Source organism: Saccostrea cucullata, unplaced genomic scaffold (genome assembly GCF_032062105.1).
Source record: "Saccostrea cucullata isolate Sc308-1 unplaced genomic scaffold, CSIRO_AGI_Scuc_v1 ctg1505, whole genome shotgun sequence".
NCBI classification, from domain to species: Eukaryota; Metazoa; Mollusca; class Bivalvia; order Ostreida; family Ostreidae; genus Saccostrea; species Saccostrea cuccullata.
Window position 1 is genome coordinate 110,668 of NW_026921444.1, and position 18,860 is coordinate 129,527.

Below are 18,860 nucleotides of genomic sequence, written 5' to 3' on the forward strand. Positions count from 1 at the left end.
CCCAATAGAAAAAGGAGGGGAAAAATACGTATTATATACTATTATTAACGTTTCATTTTCATACATATACATAAATATATCATTGAAAAACATTTTTGCACCGTTTTTATATGTATCAAAGTATAGTTTAACACTTAAAATTTTATAAACAAGCGCAACCTTTTTCTGAATGCAAGGCCTATTCATTATTGGAGTCAATAAAATATATACATGTATATACAAGACAGGAATCGAATACGACACACATTTCATTCTATTACCAGTTTTGCATTATTTTATGTCCTTAAAGACAGGAAGGAAAAAATCAACATGGTTATTCTTTTTCATGCAGAGTAATCATTTTCTCTTTATATGTTATATCTATCAAGTTCATACTTAACATTTGAAGAAACTAAGTAACAATTAAAAAAAAAAAGAATAATTTTTTTTTAATTAAGAAACGATAAATTGTATCATACGGAGAGGACGTAGTTTTTTTTTCAAGTACAGAATGTCTCGATCCCTGATAAATAAAGAACTTATACACGCATTTCCTTCCCCATGAAAAAGTTTATATATAAAAGAACGAGTTTGAATATTTTCAAAATGCTACACAATGGAGTCAGACGAGGAATCAAGTACATGCAGTATCTGTTTCGATGCTTTTCTACATCCCAAACTTCTACTATGTCGCCACACATTCTGCAAACCATGCCTTGTCCGTTACACAAAGAAAGAGAACGCGGGTATATTAAGTTGTCCATTATGTCGACAAAAGCAGAAGCTGGACTGTAGAGGTTTGAATGGTTTATTGGACAATTACTTTGTGCCTCTGAGGGCCCAAGCACCATCGCCAAATCTACAAGTAGGTTGTGAAATTTGTTCTGGGGGAACAGAACTCACAAAATGTCTTCACTGTTTTCAGAAACTTTGTCATTCATGTACCCTGGATCATAACACTACTCTGAAAATATCTGGCGACACAGCTGGATCTGAATCGGACTCGGAGAGTGCCTCTTCTGATGATGGTCTCATATTTACAGCTCAACATGTTCTGCAATTACCACACCGTTCTTCAAGAACTAAATTAATTGCAGATTTTGTTTTTAGTTTTACAGTACCTTTCAATGCTGAACAGCCGTCCACCTGTATTTTTCCAAGTGCTACAGATACCTGCCTGCTAACAACGGGTTTAGGACCTGAAATTGTGGAATATACACTGAAAGGAAGATGTATAGGTAGAAAGGAATTTAGTAAAGGGATAAGTGGGATAACAAAAACATTAGACAATAAAATTCTCTTTTCTAATGTTTTTGAAGCAGCGATTTTTGAAGTGGTCGACGAGTCCCGAATATCTCTTTTTGCAAATTGCGATTCATACAAACCGATTTCACTGTCTGCCTTTAAAGACGGAAGAGTAGCGTCCATAGCAAAAGCTTCTTCTTATTCTGGGCCTCGCAACAGACGCCTGGTGGATCAGGGAGTTTTGCAAATATTTAACAAAAACGGTAAATTGTTAAATGAAATATTCAAAGAGCGGAATGACTTTTTATTTAATCACCCTGTTTGTGTTTCCGTAAACTCACAAAATGATACAGTTTGTGTTGCGGACAGAGGCTTGCACCAAGTTCTAATCATGACCGACGACGGGTATGTGATTAGAAAATACAGAGGAAGAACCAGAGGAAACGCTATAAGTTTTTCAGGGTCATTGGTGTTGAGTTTGAATACTAGTCCGTTTAATCCAGTGGCTTTGTGTCATGACCAAGATGGAAATCTTGTGATTGCAAATAGGTTGGATCCGACTCTCCACCTTTTATTGTCAAATGGGGATTTCTTTTGCTACATTTATGCTGGGTCTAATAGCTTTGGACACCCAGACAGTTTGTGTATTGACAGTCAAAGCAGACTCTGGATAGCAGATCATCTGAAAGAAAAAGTGAAAATATTTCAACTTATTTCTTACAGAAACAATCTACATCGTGATGTCAATTAATTATAATTCTTTTTAAAAACGATTGTAATGTTGAAACTCTTCTTCACGCGAAATTGGTCGAGCAGTGTTGTTTTGAAGAAAAAAATCTGTACAGAACCTTTAAAAGTAAGCAAAAATAATGTCATAAATTAATACAGTTCTATTTTAATTTTGTTAATAAAAGCTCATTGAGATATTATTGTTGGCAAGCTTAATCTATTTACATGTACTAGTAAGTTGTAACAATATTACTTTCGTGCTGTACTTTCCGGTAACTCTGATGAACGGTGAATAAACGAGGAATAGTGAATTATAATTCTGCTACAATGTCACAAGCTCACCTTATCAAAACATTTCAATTCTTTTTTATTGTAAGTTTGCATAAATTGGATGATGTGTTCATGGCAAATGTATTTGCTGCTCACTAGGAATGCGTAATGATTTATCTCTCACATTAAACATTTTCTTAAAAGTTTCAAACATCAGGAAATTAAAACCTAACATTGTTTATTGAGATTATATGCCCATGCCAAAGCTGTATATGTGAATAATTCATTTCCACATTATCACTAGCTTCATTTGATCATCTTGTGTCATTCGACAATGGAATTAAAACAAATGCTAAGATCTGTTAAGATTATAAAATTAATTTTGGACTGTAGTAGTCATTGATGAATTAATATAAAAAACTCTATTATAATATTGTCTGATGTGTATTTTACCTTTCGGAGAAGATGAAAACATGTGCTTCATTACAAAAACCGCTGAAGAGTCAAAGTGAAAGATGTGGATATAATATCTAAAGTGGCAAATCTTACACGTCAAACATGTGCATCCAAAATGGACAAGAAGAGGTACAAGATCTTGATTAAACTGCTGACCAAATTCTGTAGATATAGCTAGAGTCACCAAAATGCTGTGAGCAACAAAGTCTATATATGCAGTTTGTTTTTTAAAAGTAGTAAATGCTGTTTCTGAGATACTAAAGAATTCATTACAACAGTGTATATGATTTTGACGAAGAAAATATGAATGTAAATATTTTACATCAGCTTGGCGCATTATTTCCATACAAAACGTGCATCAAATCTGCCAATGATGTATTTAAAAAATAAAATATTATTTTCTATACCGGGGTATCAAAAAAAGGGAGATTTAAACTTTGTAAATTGTAAAATTTAGCAGGTTTTCTGTAAAGGAAGTCCGAACTACGGAAGCTCGTTGAGGCCAGATCAGAGAGAGAAATATTTTTTATTGCGTTTAATCGCAATAATTATTGCGTTTAAACGCAATCTTTTGCATTTAAACGCAATCTTTTGCGTTTAAACGCAATACTTTTGCGATTAAACGCAATCAGTTTTGCGTTTAATCGCAATGATTTTTTGCGTTTAATCGCAATAGTTTTTTGCGTTTAATTGCAATAATTTTTTGCGTTTAATCGCAATAATTTTTTTGTATTTAAATTCAAAGATTATGATAAATACTACGGTCCGATTCTTTAAAGAAGAGCCGTTTGGTTTTGTGTCTTTTTGAAAATGTTGCAGTTTGTGAGATTTTAAGTTTAACAATTGCATCCTAACAACCAAGTTTCTTAAAGCTATTAGAGCCCAACACATTTAATGCAGCCATTAATCAATTCCTTAGGTATCACAGTTAATTAAGAATGTTTCAGTGGTATTAATAGACAAATCAATTTGGTAGAACACATCGGCCAACCTTTTTTTAATTTGATTTATTTTTGATTTCATATGATTCTATCTCATAAATTCTCGTGTTCTCGTGTTTACTGTATGTGATCAAAGAAAAGGTTGTGAATATACATATACATAATATGTACATATGTACATAAGTCGAAACATTTTATCAATTGTTTCCTTAAGCCCTTTATACAGGTACAGGCTTTTAAACCAATACCTTACCAATGCTTGTTCAGAAGAATCTGATTCTATAAAGCTTAACAATACACAATTCTCCTTATAGGTTACTACATATCAGCGTGGGCCCATTGCACTCTTCAAAGATCAATTGAAATGATTGCTTTTAAACACAAAGATTATTGCGTTTAAATGCAAAAAATTATTGCATTTAATCGCGATTAAACGCAAAAATTATTGCGATTAAACGCAATATTTATTGCGATTAAACGCAAAAATATTATTGCGTTTTATCGCAATAATTATTGCGTTTAATCGCAATCTTTTGCGATTAAACGCAAAGTACTTTGCGTTTAAACGCAATATTTATTGCGATTAAACGCAAAAATATTATTGCGTTTTATCGCAATAATTATTGCGTTTAATCGCAATCTTTTGCGATTAAACGCAAAGTACTTTGCGTTTAAACGCAATGTTTATTGCGATTAATCGCAATTTTTTGCGTTCAAACGCAATAATTATTGCGATTAAACGCAATAAAAAAATATTTCTTTCTCAGAACTGGCCTCAACGGGCTTCCGTACCGAACACCGGTCTCGGACAATTTTCTTTTATCGGAAAAACGATGATGTAAATAAGCGAAGGGATGTAAAAGAAAATTGGAAAAAGAAAGTTTTGCAGAGATGAGCCATCCCCTGTATTCGCTACATTTCTGCCATTGTGAGATCTATTTCTCCAAAAACTCAAGAAAACAATCAAGGATAGACTTCGCAATTTGAAATATGTCATGGAGACTGCTGTTCATCTGGTCATTTGAGCAACCCTTAAAAAGAGTACTAGTTTGCGGGTGTGTTCTGATAATGGATACAAAAACTTAGTAGACATGTGAAAGGGTTAACATGAAAAAATTCGAGGGATTAAAAGGGTAAAGAAAAGGTTTCTTAAGCTTGTTTCGTTTTTAGATTGCATTTTGCATTCTTTATTGGACTGCTTTAATTTCCTTCATGTTTTTGTGTGCTTTTGTGCATGTGTGAAGGAAGCAACACCTTTTTAAAAATTAAATTTCATTACAAACTCTATAACATTTACAATTGTTTAAGAAAAGGAGACACCCTTTTTATGTGAACAAAAATAGAAGGCTCAAAACAGCCTGTGACTCAAAAGTTGAGGGGAGTTAGACATCTCATTTTTGAAGATATGCATTATGGTGTTAATATTTTCCTGTAAATCACTCTGATTAAAATCAGCTGTTCCGAAACGTTTCCGCTTATGAACATGTTCATAAGTGGTAAAGTAACTGATTTTAATCAGATTGCCTATATTAGCAAACGTTGATACGAGATATTTTTCTAAAAAAGAAATTTTTAATAGCTGTTTTCTGTTACCACTTGAACTTCTTTGCCACGCATAGTCACTGATTTTGGAGAAACTTTGCCTATTATTACAGATTGACACAAGAAACACATATCAAATAAAATTTGGTTGCTATGTGTCTTGGTTGCCATGAAAACAGCCGAAACAAACGACATTTTCAGCTATTTTAAATCTTTTTTGAACGTCAATAGAGACTAGGAAAAAAAACAACAACATTTTTTTAAAAACATGAAATCTTGTTGCCACTAACAATGTATGTTGTGAAGAAACTCTTTAGAAAATATCTGTAAGTAAGCGGCACATTTGGAATACGTTTTAAATGCCGAAAATGCTGAGAAAAAAAAACCGCTTAATATTCGCTAATGATACTCTGTAACTAAGTGTTACACGTCGAAATCACATTTTAATTTAAATTGGTTGATGCTACTATCGTGAGAAAAAAAAACATGAAGAACATTAAGGGAAAATACGAAAATTCAAGTCTGGCAAATACTAGTTTACATCCTCAGGGCCTTGCCACACCTACAGCATAAAAAAGTGGCATTAATTGTTTCTTTTTCCGTGTTACCATGGAAACAACGTACCTAGTGGTTTAAAGTGATATTCTTTGCTGCTTTAGGGATTTACTTCTTACCATTTCATCAAGAAATATTAATATTTGGTTCACCTTGAATAGATATTATCTTGTAAACTAACGTTAAATATCATATACTAGTATGTGTATATATGAAGTCATCATTTCGCAAGTTCTATGGTCGATTTCATATTACCTTTAACAATTCTTAATATTATACTTTCATGTAAACTAGTTGAATCTGATTGGTCGAAAAACATTTGTTAAAAAACACCACTACCCGCTGAATAATGGAAGCCACGCCCTCCAGATTAGCAACAGCAGTCAACAGTGCTTGACGACGGGTGATATTCCAAAAAATAGCGACTGCGCAGAATTTACGCGCACACGGTTCACTGTAATATGTATTTGTATAATACATTCAGTATGATATAATAAATATTGCATGTAGTTGAGTGTAACATTGAAAATTTTCACCCCTCGAAAACCATTGTCACCCTCGGCTGCGCCTCAGTTGACAATGGTTTTCTTGGGTTGAAAATTTTCAATGTTACACTCAACTACATGCAATATTTATATAGATTTGTGTGCAGACCGTAGTATCGGAATGATTGACAAAATGTATTTCATCAATCACAAAACAAGAAAATATCAGTTTTCCATTGCATTAAAAAGCATTTTTCGATGAAGTCAAAAAGAATATTCTTCAAGAATCGTGAGAAATGGTGTATAAAGCATTGAACAGTTGTATGTGTTGTTCAATCACGGATTCATGTGAATCTCCTTAATTGGGGGATTTTATTGAAATTCTTTTCTATGTAGACAAGTGCAAATTTAATATTTTTACATCATGTACATCACTTTCCAATTTTATCAGAACATAATTTTTACTATGTTTCGGAGCCGAGGCTGACGTCATTACTCGTCACGCTGCAGCCAGAACTACATGTCTAAGTGAACATCGCAGGCCTTAGCATTTACTACAGTATCCAGATATCACTGCTGCCTTTTGGTTTTAATTACATTACAATAAAGTGGTGAACCTTCTTCAAGTCTTGTCGCTTGGCTACATCTATTTAAAGGACCAGGCAAAATTTTACAAAATTATGGGACTAGTACAAAACAAAATTCTCATTTAAGAAGTACGTTCTTATTTCAAAAAAAAAAAAAATAAATAAATAAATAAATAAAAAATCTGTCCCATGCCTTTAGACTTATACAAAAGTTACTGTCCCATGGTTTCATCTTGAGGTTAGTGAGATTATTGGAATAAAACACGAGTCTTTCAGATTTAATACAGATATTTCAAATATCGATGAGTTTTCTGTTTGTTCATTTGCATTACTCTTGTTAGCAATGCTTTTCACTTTGTAATATTTCCCATTACTGAGAAGATGTTGCCATCTGTATTATATTGTTTTGAATTCTTAAATATAATGAATATTTCTCTTGGGTTAAGTACTGTAACTCATTGAAAAAAAAGTTATATGTCTCTTGGGTACTTAATGCTAAAACATTTTTGTCCCATGGTTTTCTTCGATGAAAAAACTCTTTGTCCCATGTCTTTTTTGTACCTTTCCATCATTGTGATAAATTTTGACAGGTCCCTAATATACATTTAGGCCTAGTAGTCATTTCAGTTAACTATTCTTTTCGCTCTTCATTCCTATCGACGTTGAGCAATGCCTTCACTTATTGGTCAATCTTTTCAAAACTTATTGGTTGATGGGCAGAGTTAAATCCAAGTAGTAAAGAAATACAATAAATGTATAGTTATTATAAATATACTTTAAGCCGTGTACTATTTATTCCAAGAAACTTCACATTGAGTCTATCACCTATATACTACCGGTATTAGTATATACAGGTCCTTGCTAAAACTACAGATTAACACCAATGACTGAATATACTTCTTTTTATGGTAAAAGCGTGTCCTGTCTATATATATAGTTGAAAAGCTATATATTAAAGTTTCTTGGTAATTTGCTATAAATAGACAATATGGAGAGGTGCAGTTATACTAGCTCCGCCTACTACAGTTTCAATACACGCACGGGTACTGGAAGTTAATGGAATTATTGAGTATGTGCATGCACAAAAAAGGAAGGGCAGGACACTCTTTTTGAGGCTAGTTCAGGTTTCGGGTATTGTGGATGTTTTTTTGAACGGCCTGACACGATAAATCGTTTCTGTATACTTTACTTACAATGTATATCTTACATGTACTTCATTTCGCCCCAAGGCCTCTTTAAGAAAATTATTTGGCTGCCCTCTCCCGACCCAGTCTGAAAATATTGGTCAGTAGGAAGGTGAGAATTTTTTTCTCTCAGAAAATTTCAATTTCAATGCTATTGTTTTAAATTCTATTTTCCAGAGTACTTTAAAAAAAATTGCTCCTTGGAGGTTAAAAATAATTGGGTCGGGCCATTTTCAGCCAGTCGGTCGGGAGAGGGCAACCAAACATTTTTTTAAAGATGGCTAAATGTATCCTACTTGAAAAAAAAAATAGACACCTCCAAGAGCATAAGAATTCTACAAGACAGCTCTGCTGTTAAAGTAAAAAAAAAAAACCCAGGAAGTTAGCAAGCCAACCAATATCTTTGTTGAAATAATGGGAAAATCAATTCTCTTTTTAATTTCTGTGAAAACTTATAAGTTTAGTGAAAAAGTCTGAAAGAAATGGTATGCTGTTCTGAACAGAATAGGATAATCTTAAGAAACTGCTCTTAAAGTAAATACATGTACGGTTAAAAAAAATTATAGTGTGTTTAATTCAAATTATGCTTATTACATTAAGACTTTTAAAATGAAAATGTTCTGTACACGTTAAAATGTAATTCCTGAAAATAAAATTTACTTCACTACATTTAATAAATGCATGTTTAAGTGGAAGCAAATTGCTTTAAATTAATATCTGCAGTGCACTTCAAAATAAAATTCTAAAAGTTTTGACTTATACGACCACTTACTTTTAGTAAAAACTTAAGCGGAGATAATGCACCCTGCATAAAACTAAAAGCAGTATTAAATATCTCTTATAATATAAAATACTAGTATATTAATCCTGTAGAAATATGATTCAGCTATTCAAAACTTCTACATTTTCACTGATCATGCAAATAATTTTTATGATAAAATTTTAATGTGATTTCCTCCCTAATTGAAATTGTTTTTTTTTTGTTTTTTTACTAAAATCAAATGAAAAAATTTTAACTATGCATGTATTTTGGTTCTGAAAACATACTTCCCGTATCTTCCTTCCTTATAAATAGGAAATATAAAACAAATTTCGGCATCTAGTCACAGCCAGATGACGATAGGATGGATACAGGAGAGGAGTCAAGCACATGCGCCATTTGTTTTGATTCTTTTCTATGTCCTAAAATTCTCTCCTGCCGTCACACCTTCTGCAAGCCGTGTCTCGAGGATTATACAAAGAAAGTGGAGGTGGACGAAATAGTCTGTCCGTTATGTCGACAAAAGCAGATATTGGACTGCCGGGGTTTGGATGGATTGATGGACAACTATTTTGTACCTTTGAGGGCACCGGAACTTCCGGTTATTCTTTGTTGTGATATTTGTTACGAGGAGGCAGAGGTCAACCAATGCTCACATTGTATTCTTAAGCTGTGCTATTCCTGCAAATCATCCCACAACCTTGCACTGAAAATGTCGGGTGAAAAAGCTGGATCGGATTTAGATTCCGAGGCGTCCGAGGGGAGTGATTTATCAGAAGATGGCGGAATGATCTCGATACGCTCTTTAGTGCAATCAGATCATTCATCAAGAACAAAATTAATTGCAGACTTTGTTTCTGCTTTTAAAGTACCATGTAATACTCTAAATGATCAGCCATCGATTTCATGCATTTTTCCTAAATCGGAAGAAACTTGCTTGGTTATTGTGGACCTCGGTCCGGAAATCATTGAATGCACGCTAAACGGAAGGCCGTTCACAAGTAAGTGTTTCAGTGAAGGGATTCGTGGAATAACTAAGTCCTTAGACAATAAAATTTTGTTTTCAAACGTGCATGAAGCAGCCATTTTTCAAATGGTTGACGAAACTCGCATAAAAATCTTTGCAAAATGTTATGAATTTAGGCCTTCGTCCTTATCTGCATTCAAGGACGGAAGAATCGTTTCCGTTGGGTCTGAGAATAACTTTCATCATATTGCTAAACGTTCGGAACACCACGGAGCATTGCAAATATATGACACTGATGGGAAATTGTTGAGAGAAATAGTGAAAGATGGGAGAGAACTTTTATTCAAACATCCTGTGAGCGTTTCAGTAAATCCTAAAAACGATACAATATGTACAGCAGATGCAAAACTGAACCAAGTACTTGTTATGACAGAAGAAGGATATGTAATTAGAAAGTACAAAGGGACAAATACCGGTAGTGATGATGGACATTTTGGAATACGACTAAGTATCGGCATCTTTATTCCTACGGCCCTGTGTCATGACGAGGAAGGAAATCTCGTGATAGCCAACGTTATTGACGGATCTCTGCATATTCTTCTTCCCAACGGAGATTTCTGTGGTTTTATAGCCACAAGGAATAATAGAAATTTCGGGAATCCTAATAGTCTTTGTTTTGATAGCAAGAATAGGCTCTGGGTTGGTGACCATCGAAACGGAAAAGTAAAAATATTTGAAATTCTGTCTTTTAGAAATAATTTAATCGGTTGTGAACACTAATGAACTTTTTGTATAAAAACTGAGAAAATTGAATATATTGTATTTTCAATTACATAATAAATTACGTCATGCATATTATTTTAAGAAAACATATAACTACAATGACCTGAATTTAATAACTTACATCGAAACAACTCACCACAGCACAATGTAGTGTACTTGATATCTTTTTATGTGTTTTCTTTACTTGAAATCAATTTTTTGTACATATTTTTATTGGAACTGTTAATAATTGTGATTGAATTTCATTGAGAAAAAAAGAAGACCTGAATTATAACTCTGTATCACCACACAGAGACTTAATATATTTAGTCAGTTTTTGTGTTTCCTTTATTGTTTTTTTTTTCTTATTTGAATTTTAAAAAATTAAAACATATTCCATAAATCTTTTTGTCTTCCTGTTTTCTGTTGTGTAATCCTATACTGCCGTAAAAGCATCATGTTTTATACGGTAACTATACTAGTAGTATTTCTAAATCCATGTCGAAGCAGTGGAACTTCGAAATTCATTAAGTTGGGGGAGCATGCTTCACAACATTTTTCAATGATTTTTGGGAGTTGAACTATGTTCAGTATCCCATGGCCATCACGCATTTAACATGCGCAGTAATTTGTGTTGATTATATAGAGCCGAAAGCGAGGCTACTGTGTCGACCGATTTACTCCGATGATGGTCAACAGAAAACATGCATAAACATCCGCCACAAATAGTTTCTGTCATTTCCTCCTGAATTGATCTAATTTTCATAATTTGAAATGTAAGTAAATGTAATGATAAAGTAATTTTATTTTGAATATTAGATTTCGTTCAAAGTAAAACTAAATTATAAAGAACCTCAAAAGTTTTTCGTAATGGAACTCTTTTTTAGTGTAGCGTCATACACTCAAAGAGATACGAACGACAACTGTACATACTGACGGCAAGCGGTAAATCTAGTCTTCCCAACGCCCGACGGTCCCGGATTTTTAGCAATTTCTTTTTTACCGGTGCACAAAATTTATTCAAATTTTCAGGAACATTTTCTTGGTTTAAATGAATTCATTAATGCATAAAATCTTTAGTAAACATGCGTATTTATTACTAAATCAGCAGTATCACCTGCTAAAAGCGGTCAATCTAGTACTCTGTTATAAATGTTAAAACCAAAAACGGACACCAATGTTTTCGTAAAATCGCGATTAAAAACAACAAAATGAAGTATATATATATTTTTTTTAGTAAAAGGAAAACCTCATTTACATACCAGATAATTTGTAAACACACAAACTCTTAGATATATACCACTGTTTTTATGTTTGGTCATTAAATATTTGTTTTTAACTTGGTACTGCTTTTTTCTTCACAGTATTAAAAAAGATTAAGTTCTGACGTACTCCATACATAATGTTCGTGTAATTGAAATACACTTGTATTCACAGAGAAGTTTTATATAACAAACCTGTTAGCTCTTAAAAGGATGCTGTGTGAAAATCCACATTTTATCAACATTGATATTATTCCTGCGAAACTGAAATGTTCATAACACATGGGTAAAGGTGCCAAGGAAAAATATATTACAAATTTGAAGACTGTGAGCAGTGAATTATATAAATGATCAACCGCCTCTAATATGAATATAATGGCAGTGTCCATGTTTTGCAATGGGAAACCCAAAATATGTGTAGGATATGAAAAAGTAATAGAAGGTGCACAACGGCAATATGTAATAAAAATTTTATGAACATTTCGTTCAGTGGTGTAAAAGGAGTTGCGGATAAGACAGTATCATGTTGTAAATTTTGCATTTACCCCTCCCCCCCCCCCCCCCCCAGTAAATTCAAAATTTACATGATAATACCTAAAGCGTAACAAACAGATGGACGGAAATCCCGATTGATAAATACCCTCCCGCTTTTCAAGCAGGGGGTATAAAAAAAAGGACTAATGTCGGCAGACAAGCATTATGGCCCATGCATTTTTTTTGCTATTCAATGTCTCTGAATGTCTTTCTCAAGATTGTTGCAACTCAAAAAATCTGAAACAGTTGTCTGTATTTGAAATAATAATATTGTTCACTCACTTAACCTCCCGACCAAAGATTTTATTTTACACCATGTTCAACTCCCATGAGTGCTTTCAGTACTTTGATTTTTTAATGATATCAGGTTTTTTTTTCAATAAAAATAAACTAAACATCGTTTTCATGCGCATTGTAAGTTCTTAGATTATATCAATTAATCGAAATAGATATACGTTTTGACTTCAATTTTCTATCGTAAACTTCCCTTTCCTTTACAGTAATATACCTTCATCACCTGCATATGCGGTTTATGTCTCTCAGTTGATTCAATAAGCAAAAACATGCCCTACCTTCGAATAGTTTCTAGAAAGGAGGCAAGCTATTTACAAACAATTTGATGAAACAGGAATATCAACAGTCTTGCTTTACGACATCATTTCGCAATGTTTTTGGTCGATACAATCGTCTTGTCAGCAAGTAAATCTTTCATTACTTGGAATACTGACTATTGTTTTCCAAATAAACTATTAGGTCACTGTTTACACATTTTTTTATTTAATTGTTCGGTCATGACAAGGAACACGCAGTGCATGTCATCGATCAGTGGGAAATGATCAATCCTCCATCCTTTCTCTGATGTTTTTGGAGATCCGTGTTTGCAATGGACTTTGGACTTGAGTATTGTTTGATATCTCTATGCAGGATATTTCACGATCTTTGATTCATTGTTACCTCTACTATCAAGATTATCCCCTACTAATGCAGTTTATGTCAGGTATGGAAAATATCGATGTCATCTTTTTGTTTTGTTTAAATATACATAATAGATGTAAAATGATTTTAAAAAATGTATAAAACATTAATGGATGCCGAAATCACTGATCATATAGTGCTGAACAACAGCACTCCAACATGACAAGAAAGTCTTCCAAAAAGCTATGCCTCTTGAAGTTATTTGATTTTATAATATTGAAAAACTGTTGTTTCTTAGTTTTACTTCTTTAAACATATTTTCAAAATTAAATCAGATTGCAACATTCAAGTAACATTAGTATGTACAACAATACAAATTTGTAAAAAGATCCCGAAATGATTTCCAAAATGTTTTTATTTTTGGTATCTTCAATTTTTACTTAGGATTAAGTAAAAATTCTGTTTAATGATATATTAGAGACAAAAACCTTGAAACAAGTTATTATTGTTAAAAAAAGAAAAGGACATTTAATAGTCATCATAATAATAGCTAAGAAGAAAAATATTCACTTCTTTTCTGTTGGCTCTTTACTCTACATAAGTACATTTCATATCCATATATGCTAAAGATAAATATATCTATTTTCCTAAATGGTTATTAGTATTAAGCATTTTAAAATTAGTACATAACTGCACATTTCTAAATTTTATTTGAAAACACTCACTTTTTGGTTAATATGATTTCTTCTCTTCTGTACGGAAATCTGAATATCAATATTAATATACGGTGACCAGGATGCGTGGTTGTAAAAAAAAAATTGCAGGAAAAATTCTCAGTTAAGTGTTCGATGGCTTGTATGTTATATGATTCTCAATTATGTATTTATTAAAATGAAATATATTTTAATTTTTTTTTATAGAAGTTATATTTGAGATAATGACCCAACACGTACTGTTCTGATGGGCAGATAACTCTTCGTATAACAAATATTGACAATGGTTTTAAAATAGATGTAGATTTCCGCGTTAGAAATCGAAAGTAAACAAAAAGTGCTTTTAACATGGGACTGATGCTTCTCTGTAAGTCTTTTGTAGTATTTTGAGTACTTTTTATCATAACATTTCGCCAATAGATTCTGTTGTAGGTACGGTATTAAACATTTGTATATAATTATACCGAAACATGAAAGTGATAAACCAGTTTTATAATTATTTTTTGTTGATAATTGTTATCCCCTATATATAGAAATTGTGTATGCACGGTACTTGTTTTCAGGTTGAACAATCTAATTAAAATTAGATCTTTGATCTGCTCTTCCAGCAATCTAACAGGAGCGGATCAAAGATCTAAATATACCCCCGCTTGAAAAGCGGGAGGGTATATTTTTAATAGGTTTGCAGATTGTATTCTGATTCAGATGAGAAAAAAAATGTTTTACATCAAATTTGCATTCTTTGGATGAAAAAAAAAAGATAAAGATAACGAAAAGTGACCAATCAAAAAGAAATCTATAAACTACATGTATAAATGTGTGAAAAGGGCATAAAACAGAGACCGCGGGTTATTCCAGAGGTGGGATCAGGTGCCTAAAAGGAGTAATCTTCTTTGGTGTCCGTCACACCCATCGTGAGTCCTATGCATGTGTTGATCCCGTGAACGGAACATTCTGTAGTCACATTTTAAATTGGAATTAACACAATGGCCGAATAGTATGGCACAAGTCGGCTTAAATGCAACCATATCATTGGTTACATTTCAGTGCTCTGAGTCTCAAAGTCAGAGGATTAATTTTACGAAATAGCCGACTTTAATCGAGGTTGTTGAAATCCACAGTTTAAAAGTTGATAGCACTCGGGGCATGTTTATGAGTTACGAAACATTTGGGAAATGTAAACACAATATATGCAGATAGTTAATAGATACTGTATTATCATTATAATATACATGAAAATAAGTTGGGGTGGGGTGGAAAAGTTTGTCAACTTGTTTATCATACAATTTAGTCGTTAGATGATCCTCATACTAATAGTCCGACTCTATATTCAGTAAAAAATCCAAAAATATATTAGGCAGATGTGACAAATTCTGTGGTGTCTTCTTTTTTGAGTTCACAGGAATATTATCAATCGACATATAAAATAATTAACCATTGGTAATACGTCTTTGGTATATTATCTAAGTGTCGAGTTGAGGCCCTCGGCAGATGTTTTCTTCTTTTCGTGTAGACATTTATGAATAAATTGTGCTTCATAAATAGGAGTATAGAAATGTCATCTAATCTTTATTTCATCTTTAAAAGACTGAGTTATTTTAATATTTGATAAACAATGAATAAGAATCTTCCTATACATGTACCGATATTTCATTATATAACCACCATAGATTATTATTTTTATTATAATACGCAAATGCACCTTTTCTTTACTTTGAAGGAAACTGAAGTATCAAGTCAGTATCATTTGAAAAGCCAGTATGGCGGAGTCAGAAGAACCTGATGAAGAAGACAGAGTATGTTCTATATGCTGGGAGGAGTTCAAAACCCCCAAAATGCTGAGGTGTGGGCACACATTCTGTAAGCCCTGTCTTAAAGGTTATTTGAAGAAATTCGAAGATACAGACATAACATGTCCTCTTTGTAGACAAAAACAGCCACTCGTCAATCACGATTTGAATCATTTGATAGATAATTATTTTGTGACTCCCAAACCCCCTGAACCAGCAGAGAAGCTTTGTTGCAGTATATGTTTCGAAGAGACGGAATTAAAACCGTGTTCACATTGTACTTTAAAGTTATGTCCACTCTGTAAAGCATCCCATAGACTGGCATTAAAGCTATCCGACGATAAATACGACCTCAGCTCCGATTCCGGATCTGACATCATGGCAGATGAATCTGATGACGCAGATATCTCTGACGAAGGTAACCTTCCCTTCCATTTAGCTTTATCGGGACAAATGATCAAAACAAAATTCAATGCTTCTCTGGTGTCCTCCTTTCAGATAATTTCAATGGTGTCACTTCCAGAGGAAGGACAGCAAAACTTCGTGAGTACTATTCATCCAGTTGAAAATGGATTGTGTGAAATAGTCACAAACCTCGGACCGGAATGTATTCTTTACGATAGTACAGGTGAAGAACTGCAGAGGGAATTCTTTGATAATGGGATAACAGATATCGTTGACATCGAAGTCGATAAAAAAGTGATCTCCAATTTTCACTTGAGTATGCTATTGGAAATTGTAAAAGGGAAAGGTGCCCAGTTATTTTCACGAACAGGAAACGTACAGCCAACTGCAGTGGGTAGGTTAGACGACGGTCAGATAGTGTGTGTTGGTCAAGGTAGGAGACAAAACGAGAATTTCAAAAGCATGATGGAATCGAAAGAAAGAAGTGGAGGCGCGCTGCAATTTTATGACAAATATGGAAAGCTTCTGAAAGAAGTAACTGGAAATTTAAACGATGCGTATTTTAAATTCCCAATCGGAATGTCAATTAATAAATCGAATAACACGATATGTATATCTGATAGAGATATGAATTGTGTTTATATTTTTCGTGAGAATGGTATTTTGTTGAATCGCTATACAGGAGGATCTGTGAGAGGGGGGCCTTTCTTATTCGAACTTAACGTCTTTGCACCTCGTCCCATTTGCCACGATAGTGGGGGAATATAATCGTCGGTAATAGTGTAGATGGGATAATTCATGTTTTGGATGCAGCTGGACAATTTCTTGGATATGTTGCAACGGTCAATGATGTAGGGCTAGGTAATCCCTCAGCCTTGCGCTTCGATCATGAAAACAGACTCTGGGTAGGCGATCAGAGAGATGGAACGATTAGAATTTTTGAAATTACGAGCTACAACAATTCGCTGACAAATGAATCAATATTACCTAGAGTTCAGTATCAATAGCAAAGATAATTAAGAACTACGATTGAAGTGATCAGTTTCTATAAAATGTTGAACGTTGCTTAAATTTTGTAATACATGTACGTAAATTTAATATCGTGATGTATGAGTTGAAAATGTTTTCTGTGCTACTATTTACAAATGAAGAATGTTAATAACAATTTAAAACAAGGAAAAACAATTATATACTGTAAATTTTATATTAATTTTTAGTATATTTATATAACTATTCTACAAATTATGAAATAGCGCACGTTATTATTTAGATAATTAAAATAGTTTAATAAAAATATATATAAGTTCAATAAGAATATACAAGTTCAACAACCCTATATTCTACAGAATATATTGTTAAAATCTATCCTTTTCCTAAAGATTTATTACATTATGAGAAAGTATCATAGTTTTGATGATAACAAGTTTCTCGGCTTTTCACTGAATCATGTCTGCAATAAAAATGTTTGTGACAATTACTGTAATATATATGTACATTACCCTATGTATATACATGTAATGTCGTAGATGTTACGAACTGTTTTGATAATACTGGATTATTAATAAAGTCATATTTCTTGAAAGATGAAAAAGTACAAAATATTTCTATCTCCAGCGAAAATCAATAGGTTTTTAAATAGTTTTTGGAATTTTATTATATTCATAATGAAAAATGTAGACTGGCAATGCACTTCGGGTAAATAAGAATTGTCAGTCTACCGGATTTTCAGCCTCGCTGCACACGAAGAATTTTCACGATGTCACTATAGGTTGGAAGAGGATTTTATGTTTGTGAGTAACTGAATGCGTGTATATTTTTATCTCTATCGATATGATTACTCAAGAAAATTTATCTTTGGTAGATAGCTGTTTATTACAGTGTAATTATAATTTATGCGAATGAAACAGGAAGTCGGAATGAATATTGTAATAGATGCATGTGCGTCAATCTCGTTTATTATTTTTCTTTTACTATAGTACCTCGTTTATTTTTTCTTTTTGTAGTGTTGGAATATATTTTATTATTAGTGCTCAGTCTTTTAAATCAGAAAGAGAAGAGAATTAAGAGATTTCCGATTTTTAAACACTGACACTATTAATCCTGAGTATTCATATTAGGCAATCGATCAAATAGAGCCTTGTTTACTGTTCGAACAACGTAAACAGATCTAAATTGGCGGATCTCAGTAGATTTATATATGTACCGGTTGAATTCGCTTTCACAGCAACCGGGATGTTGGGGATGTCGTAATCTCTAAATATTAATTAATTATACTGAAATTCCCCAAATCATGAATTTCACAAATACAATTTAGAACAACTTTCGTAGATGGAACAAACTGAATTTTTACAAAGAATTTCTTAAGATTAAACAAACTGAATTTAACAAAGAATGGTCCAAAACTGACTCACTTACAAACTCACTCACATCTAATCTTTGACAACTCCTCCCCCTTTCGTACTGACCAGCCAATTAAATTAAGGATAGAAAATTGCAAGAACAGGGGGAATCCGTATGACATTAATTTACAACACTGAAATTAGGTAGAGCTAAGCATGACAAATTCAAAGAACACGATCCTAAGATCTAACCATAAAGTTGATAACAAGTATGAGTAAATGACATTGATATCGTGAGGCAGGAAAGAGATGTCAAGAATTAAATATTGGTAACATGTGCAAAAATGCCTTTCCTAAACATCAAATGAAAACAATTAACTTTCAACTACGGATGTCAAACAAGACCGAAAAGTAATAAACAATTATATAAAAATATATTC

At 32.9% G+C, this 18,860-nt stretch overlaps 2 protein-coding genes and 1 pseudogene across 2 annotated transcripts; all 3 read left to right on the forward strand.

Annotated features, from left to right (window-relative positions):
- The first annotated feature begins 537 nt into the window (after nucleotides 1–537).
- Nucleotides 538–2,316, forward strand: LOC134259972 (uncharacterized). Its single transcript, XM_062742563.1, has one exon. The coding sequence runs from the start codon at nucleotides 596–598 to the stop codon at nucleotides 1,973–1,975; it is 1,380 nt and encodes a 459-aa protein (XP_062598547.1). The 5' UTR covers nucleotides 538–595; the 3' UTR covers nucleotides 1,976–2,316.
- A 6,767-nt stretch (nucleotides 2,317–9,083) lies between these two features.
- LOC134259987 (uncharacterized) lies at nucleotides 9,084–10,867 on the forward strand. Its single transcript, XM_062742577.1, has one exon. It carries the CDS (start codon nucleotides 9,098–9,100, stop codon nucleotides 10,478–10,480), a length of 1,383 nt encoding a protein of 460 aa, XP_062598561.1. The 5' UTR covers nucleotides 9,084–9,097; the 3' UTR covers nucleotides 10,481–10,867.
- Nucleotides 10,868–15,620: 4,753 nt separating this feature from the next.
- LOC134259986 (uncharacterized) lies at nucleotides 15,621–17,248 on the forward strand (annotated as a pseudogene).
- Nucleotides 17,249–18,860: the final 1,612 nt, after the last annotated feature.

Excerpts from the sequence above, each read along its gene's own strand:
- LOC134259972 (XM_062742563.1), top strand. The coding sequence starts at position 596 with ATGGAGTCAGACGAGGAATCAAGTACATGCAGTATCTGTTTCGATGCT.
- LOC134259987 (XM_062742577.1), top strand. The coding sequence starts at position 9,098 with ATGGATACAGGAGAGGAGTCAAGCACATGCGCCATTTGTTTTGATTCT.